The sequence below is a fragment of the Pseudopipra pipra genome, chromosome 19, assembly GCF_036250125.1.
Source record: "Pseudopipra pipra isolate bDixPip1 chromosome 19, bDixPip1.hap1, whole genome shotgun sequence".
NCBI lineage: Eukaryota > Metazoa > Chordata > Aves > Passeriformes > Pipridae > Pseudopipra > Pseudopipra pipra.
The window spans coordinates 6,865,700-6,873,570 of NC_087567.1; the positions used below are offsets into that span (position 1 = coordinate 6,865,700).

Below are 7,871 nucleotides of genomic sequence, written 5' to 3' on the forward strand. Positions count from 1 at the left end.
TAAAGTGTCTTTGTTTAGCCAACAGAACCACTAATACATGTGATTTTGTTGTTAATAGAGCTGTAAGAATTTTAAGTACCTCTTGGGAATGTGTCATTTTTGGTTGGCTTTTTTAGGCATCACAGGGTGCTGCGTTTGTCTTTGTAAACAAGTACTGAATAAAACATTTAGCACACAGCCGCACTTTGTACAAGTGTCATGCAGGTTTCTAAAGTTTCAGGGAGAATAAATCAACTGCAAACTGCTGCCTGGCAGTTGCCTGTGCTCCTTATAAATAGCTAATTTGGACAACTTCGCCCTGCACGTCCCATGAAATTCAAATACTGTGCATATCGTTAATGCAGGCACACAAATCAGAACTGCAACAGCCCCTTTTATAAGCCCGGGGTTGTCACAGAAATGCCACAGCCAAGGGCAGGTCAGCTCCAGGTTGCCCTCCCTTTCTTCCAGGGGCGATCCTGGGAAACATCAGCAGGCCACTGTGCTCTGCTGCCTGGCCCCAAGGGAGGAGCAGGAGCCCCATGGTGGCCCAGTTCACCTGGCTGGTTGTACTGGTTGGCAGCATCATCACTTGGCAGAATTAAGTCCAAACTCAGCCCTGGTTTAATACACCCAAGGGAGAAAAGTAAGGGCTGACTGTGCCTTGCTTTGTCGCCTTTGCAGTGCCCAGCACTGGGCACAGGGTGGATTCACACCCTTCCCTCCTCCCCAGGCACAGCACTGCTGCTCCAGCCCTGCAGAACCCCCACGTGGGATGCAAACTTACCTGATCCTCCCAGGAGGCCCTTAGCAACACACAGGGCCCACCCAGGCTGGCCCAGAACTCAGCCCAGAGGCTCTAATCCTGGAAGGTGCTGAGCCACTCGGACTTCTGCCACTCATCTCTGGATTTTGGCACATGTTCAGCACGAGCAGGATCAGCCCCTTGCTGTAATAATCAGGGAATGAGGAACTCAGCTTGACTGAGTTTCCCTCCCACCCCCCAATGCAAAAATGCTGTACATTCCTTTATGCAGGTTTCCATAGTGTTGAACTTCTACTATTTTTTTGTTGTTGCTGTTAAAGGGGTCAGCAATGCACTGTACAATGGGATCTGGCTGTCAGGAAATGTAGAGGAATTCAGGGACACTTTTAACATCTTCCTGGTGGGGCTGGAGGGCAGCATTAAACCTGGCATCCTGGAAATCTCCCCACCAAAGAAGAAAAAAGCCCAGAGGAGCCCCGGGAGAAGTTATGAAGACATTCTGCTTTGTCAGTCCTACGTTTAAATAAGTTATTTCTTCCCCTACTTCCTCTGCTAAAATATGATATTTTGGCTTTAATTGCTTCAATCCTATTACTTGTTCCTTTTAGCAAGTGATTGTGCAGCCCCTTGCCGTGGGGAAATCCCCTGACCGCGGGTCCGTGTTATTTAGACAAGTCCCCTTTCAGAACTAAATGCCATTCTTAGCATAGGGAAGTACTTTAGGTCTAAAGGGGTTAAGAAGGCCTCCCTGCATTCAGAAACATGCAGGGGTCCCACCATGCCAGTTCCAGCCTTTTGAACTCTTTCCAGCTTTTTTTTCTTGCAACAAATCTGTCTGACTGCCACCAGGACATAGGAAGCGTGTGCCTGTCAAAGAAATCAAGTTTACTTTTTCTGACTTGTTAACAGAGGCAGGGTATAAATAGAGCTAACTCTGCTCAGACTAGTAGCGTTTCTCTTAAAATAAGGGGATAACTTCCTAGGACCTTTAATCCAATGAGGTCCAGACCAAACTGCACTATCGACAGAGGCAGCAGAGGAGCTCGCTGAAGCTTTTACTGAGGTCAGGTGCATCTGGGTTCCTCAAAAATTTAAGGCTTGCCAAAAAAAAGCAACCCCAAGCAAGCAAGAACTACTTCCAGCTCGGACACTGCCACTGCCCTGGAGAAGTTCTGAGATGTTGTTGGTGCTGTTCACTCGGTGGATGTGGATCTTGCTGGGGAAGAGCAGTGTCCTCTTGCTTCTGGAGGTCTCTCTGAAAGGGAGAGCTCTGCCCCCAGTCCGGTATTCCCACGCTGGGATATGCCCCAATGACATGAACCCCAACCTGTGGGTCGACGCGCAGAGCACTTGCAAGAGGGAGTGCGACGCTGACCTGGTGAGTGATGCACATCTTTGTGTCTCTGCGTCACGGGCGGTGAGGGGGCTCGTCTGGGGGCTTGTTTCTGTCTGTCCCACGAGAAGGGCACTGGCACCATGCAGGACTCGGTGCAGACAGTGCATGTATTTAACTGACCCGTGACCTATATAAAATAGAAAAGGTTTGATGAGTTGTTGTTAAGCAGGGAGGTGTGTGGCAGTTGTCACTTACGCTGATGTGGGCACAGGGCTCGCTCTGTTTGATCCTTTTCCTTGCTTTCATGTCAAAAGAACTGTCTGAATTTGATACTCCAGCACTCAGCATGCACTGGGGCCAGTCTGTAGTATTTTAGCAGTGTCACCGTGTTCTTTGTTGTTGGTGGCCATCATCGATGTTTTATATTCCTGGGAGAAATCCTGTATGAAATTGTTTGATTTAACATGCAAATCATCAGCCTTTGCTGCACTTGAAGCACAAAGGGTGCTTGGGGTGCAGAACAGGGCATGGCTAAAATGACCAGGCAGATGTTCTGTGGGATGCTCCCAGCTCAAAATGTGTTTAGCTTACAACCCCAAAATTCATTTTTCAACCTGTCAGCACTGCCAGCTCAAGCTGGCATCTGAAAATACCTGCTTGTCCTGCCTCTTACATCATGTCCCACGACAAAGCTCCTGCAGCCCAAACCTGGCTGACAGGAACACGTACTGTGATGAAAAAAAGTGTTTGGGTTTGTGCTCTGTAGCCAGGTTGTTTCTGCAATGCTAAAAAGGGTAAAAAACCAGAGAAAAATGCTGGTCATAAGTAAACAAAGACATTTGCTCAGATGGATCCCATGTGTTAGGAATGAAGGTGCTCTTTTTACTTTTGCCATTCTCAAATAAGCCTCCTCTGTTCCAACTACCAGGTGCAGCAATGAATGCTAAAACACTTGCAAAACCCCAGCAGCAGACGACAATGTTTTAATAATTTACTGGTCAAAAACTGAAAGCCAGAAGCCAGTGGCTACAAATATTCACTTTGTGGCAGCACAGAGTCCTGGCACCTTGGATGGAGTGAGTGGTCTGCAGGCAGCCAAGGGCTCTGCCAAGCCACACTCCTTAACCCCAGCTGAAAACCTCACCCATCCTGGTTTCTAGCTTTGCTTCTGAAACCTAGTAATGTGCAGCTGGAAATGGGGAAAGAGTTCTGATATTAGGTCATCTTTTTCCCAATAAGGAAAGGATACTGGGCTCAGGGGAAGCTCTTTGGTTTGGTAGCCTAAAAATCATGTTGTCCTCACTTACAGAGACAGATGATGGATTTCAGGGGGCTTGTAGAGGCTTAACACACAGTGGAAGTGTGACCTGTTGGGCACATGGTAACAGTGTTCATGGTCCCTTAAAGTAATCCATAACAGCCCAGCAGCCGTGATCACACGTATCAAATACCTTTTCTGCACAGAAGATGAAAATTCTGCTAAAATTAACCACAATTTAGAGCTGACTGTAGCCGAGGCGGGGTGTAATAAATCACTAGAAGAGCGATGCTGCATTTGAAAATAGGACTAAAATAGGACAGAGAAGCCATAATGATCTGTTTGGGGTTTGTTTTTCTAAATACCATAGAAAAATTATTTTTGGAGCAAGAATTACCTTACTTTTGAGATATTCTATTATTTCCTCTACAATGTGAACAATTATAAATCCTTGGCAGTTTCACCTCCAAGAGCAGGCTGTTAGTCTCAGGGAATTCAAATAATACTTTACATACTTCTGTGGAAAATAAGAAGGATTACTGCCTACAGCCATATGATAAGACTTTCCATAGGCTCTTGTTTCTCAGGCCTTGTCCTCAGGCATTTGGGAGAGCACAGAAGGGGGGTGGTTGGTTTGGTAGTCAAGCAGTCCATGTGACTCTGGGGTAAAGACTTAGGATGAGGTTTGTGTTTAAGGAACAGAATTACATTTTCCTTCCAGAGAGTCTTCTCTTGAAGCACTTCAGAACCCCCAGTATGTTTAGACATCTCTCCTCTTAGGAGATGCTGAGGAGATGTTTCTACTCATTGCCTGTGGGGACACTGAGTTTTCAGACCAGAGATATCTGTGGCAGACGAGGTCCCCTGAGTTTCTGGGCTGCTTGCTGGGTCTCTAAAAAGGCCTTTACTTTGGCCCCAGTAACGATTGGGTTATTTTTCTCCCCCACAGGAGTGCGAGACCTTCGAGAAGTGCTGCCCCAATGTCTGTGGGACGAAGAGTTGTGTGGCTGCTCGGTACATGGACGTCAAGGGGAAAAAAGGGCCGGTGGGAATGCCCAAGGAGGCAACCTGTGACCGTTTCATGTGCATCCAGCAAGGCTCAGAGTGCGACATCTGGGATGGGCAGCCCGTCTGCAAGTGCAAGGACAGGTGTGAGAAGGAGCCGAGCTTCACCTGTGCCTCCGACGGGCTCACCTACTACAACAAGTGCTACATGGATGCAGAAGCTTGCATCAAAGGCATTACACTGAACGTGGTCACCTGCAGGTACCATCTCACCTGGCCAAACACCAGCCCTATCCCACCAGAAACAACAGCTCGCCCAACTACTGCCTACTCTGAGACAACGGTCGTCGACATCCTGCCACCCGCGCTCGTGAACAACCCTGTCCATCAGTCTGTCTACGTGGGAGAGACCGTCAGCTTCCTCTGTGACGTTACAGGGAGACCCAAGCCAGAGATCACGTGGGAGAAGCAGGTTGATGGGAAAGACAAAGTCATCATGAGGCCAAATCACGTCAGAGGGAACGTCGTGGTCACCAACATCGCTCAGCTGGTCATTTACAACACGCAGCTGCAGGACGCAGGAATCTACACCTGCACCGCCCAGAACAGCGGTGGCCTCCTCAGGGCTGACTTCCCTTTGTCAGTCATCAAAGGAGAACCCGCATCCAAAGAGGCTTCCCAAAACAAAACGCATTTCCCAACCGATGAGTGCCTGAAGCAACCGGACAGTGAAGACTGCGGGGAAGAGCAGACCAGGTGGTACTATGATGCAAAGAAAAACAACTGCTTTACTTTCATCTATGGGAACTGTAACAGCAACCTCAACCACTTTGAGACCTATGAGAGCTGCATGTTAACGTGCATGAACGGCCCCATCAACATCTGCAACCTGCCAGCCCTCCAAGGCCACTGCAAGGCCTACGAGCCCAGGTGGGCCTACAACAGCTTGACAAAGCAGTGCCAGTCCTTCATCTACGGTGGGTGTGGAGGCAACGAGAACAACTTCGAGAGCCGGGAGGCCTGCGAGGAGATGTGCCCCTTCCCGAAGAACACGCACTGCAAAGCCTGCAAACCCCGCCAGAAGCTGGTGACGAGCTTCTGCAAAAGCGACTTCGTCATCCTGGGCCGCATCACGGAGCTCACCGAAGACCAAGACTCGGGACACGCCCTGGTGACGGTGGAGGAGATTCTCAAGGATGAAAAAATGGGATTAAAATTCCTGGGGAAGGAACCCCTAGAAATCACGCTCTTGAACATGGACTGGAGCTGCCCGTGTCCCAACATGACCACGGTGGATGGCCAGCTCATCATCATGGGGGATGTCCACAACGGCATGGCTGTGCTGCAGCCAGACAGCTTTGTGGGGACCTCCAGCATCCGGCGTGTGCGCAAGCTCCGCGAAGTCATCCACAAGAAAACCTGTGAGCTTTTGAAAGAGTTCCTGGGATTGCATTAACCCCCCTCACACGTGTCGGCCGCCCCGCGCCGTGTGTTACGTAGGGCTAACAAGAGCTAGGCTAGTGCACAAACTAAAGCGCTGTTTGAAGGTACACCGTAGGAATTATGCAGAACCCCTATTTTAATCCACTAATGATGCTTAGCAACAACATAGTTTGGTCTTTGGCAAGCACGTAAACCAGCAGCAAAAGGCTATTAATCTTGCATTGAAATCAATTCGTCCATATAGGAGTGCCATTTAAATAGGTGACTCACTGCAGTAATTATGCAATTTTTATGTAGCTTCCATCATAAATGACGGAATTCATAGCGTTTGTTTGGCTAGTTGGTACACAGCTAAATAATATATAATGTCAATTTAATCTGTCTCATTTTCAGTCTGGAAATGTGATGGTATGTCGTTGTAAGTAAGTCACATGCTTGGCTCCTTATAGCAGCACTAATATTTCAAGAGAAAAGCCTGTAAATTATTGTCTGTATTTACAATTGTGAACATTTAACCAACCTATGCATTATGTTTGCTTCTTTTAATTGAAATTTTCCCTTTTCTTTTTAAAAACCTCATTTTTAAATGGCAACTACTACCTATCTTGCAATCCTTTCTGGAGGAAAAACTCCCTTGATCCTATGCCCAGGACAACAGGTCCCTGTAGAAGCTCAAGGCACAGTCTCACCCTGAAATGACTTTTCTGTCACCAGAACAAGGTCAGCAAACACCCTCATTCCCTATTTTAGTTTCAATCAATTTACTGTCTTATCGCAAAAAGTCCCAGGCAGAAGGACAGCAGAGTGCTGTCTTGCTTTTGAAAATGCTTTCCACTTGAGCATATGCAGCAGTTTATTGCTTATTTTCAGTAGAAATCCTGCTTTTATAGATGAGAGAGCAAAGCAAGAGGAGTCAGAACAAGATTCAGCCTAGGAAAGTGCAATACACAGCCTGCAAACTGCATTAGGCAGACACAAAGCTGCTGAATCCAAACTGCACAGACACAGGCAGACAGAGCGGACACTCTTTAAAGGCTTTTATCAGTGTTAGCCTTTTAGAGCCTTTTTAGAGGATTTCAAAACCTCAGAAAACACTTTCTACCAGACCACTGTATATATATATGTGTGTTGGATAAATTCCCTGGGAGAGCCAGCACGGGCTGTGGGGGGGAGCATGTGCATACACATAGGATTGATCATTTTAACCTCTGTGTGCCCAAAAAAATGTAACATTTGCCTGTGCAAAAATCCTTAAATAAAGAAAAGGCTGATCCTGGAAACATCCTGCCTCGCTAAGGACTGTGATTGCAGGGAAGAGGGGCGAGCGTGGCGAGCCTTGTCCTCGCTCCTCGTTTCGCAGGCTCAGCCAAGTGACTACGGTGGAGCTCAGAGCTTGCTGCCCTGCACAAAGGGCCAGTTCAGGGCTGGAGCAGTGTCAAGACACGTCTAGGGGAGAGGAAGGAAGGAAAGAAGGTGTAGCCAACGCTGCCCCGTGGTGCCATCTAATGGGATCGCTGAGGGGTGGCCGAGGCTGGTGCCTGGCAATGGGCGGCTTTTGCAGGAGTGTGTTGGGGCTGGGCATGGTAAGGGCTGGGGAGGGAGATAAAACAGGCAGATCCTGGGCTTCAGCATGATGTGCAAGGCTCTAGACCCCCCAAAGCCTGTGCACATTGGGTGTTTGGTCGCTGCAGGGAAGAAAACTAACAATGAGGGAAACGGCGTTGAACGTGAGTCCAGCTCTGGTTCCCCTGAAGGCTTTCCATGCCCTGCACCTGTAGCTGAGCCACGGACAGAGACCACAGCAGGATGGAGAACTGGGATCCTCTCCCAGTGGTCTGGGCTTGGGTTATGTCCGAAATGTTTCCACAACAGGAGCGCATCTAAATCTCCAGTGCTTTGTGTAATGTCAGAAGAAGCTGAGTGGGAGGGAGTCTGGATCACGTTTGCTGACCAAGAAAATACCTGCTGGGTTTTTTGTTGTACCTTTCCTAAGTGTATGTGAAAAAAAAAACTCCAATTAAAGGTCCTTAATGTTTGTGTATGTTCTCGTGAAGACCATTTTCTGCAGGTGGGAGATGCTGGCC

At 48.1% G+C, this 7,871-nt stretch overlaps 1 protein-coding gene across 1 annotated transcript; it reads left to right on the plus strand.

Moving 5' to 3' along the window:
• The first annotated feature begins 235 nt into the window (after positions 1 to 235).
• Positions 236 to 7,067, plus strand: WFIKKN2 (WAP, follistatin/kazal, immunoglobulin, kunitz and netrin domain containing 2). Its single transcript, XM_064675973.1, has 2 exons — positions 236 to 2,123; positions 4,289 to 7,067. The coding sequence occupies exons 1-2, from the start codon at positions 1,923 to 1,925 to the stop codon at positions 5,798 to 5,800; spliced, it is 1,713 nt and encodes a 570-aa protein (XP_064532043.1). The 5' UTR covers positions 236 to 1,922; the 3' UTR covers positions 5,801 to 7,067.
• Positions 7,068 to 7,871: the final 804 nt, after the last annotated feature.

What these genes read in the sequence shown, in the direction of transcription:
- WFIKKN2 (XM_064675973.1), top strand. Translation starts at nt 1,923, where the DNA reads ATGTTGTTGGTGCTGTTCACTCGGTGGATGTGGATCTTGCTGGGGAAG. An exon ending in GGGAGTGCGACGCTGACCTG is followed by an intron (nt 2,124 to 4,288) that starts GTGAGTGATGCA and finishes TCTCCCCCACAG; the next exon opens with GAGTGCGAGACCTTCGAGAA.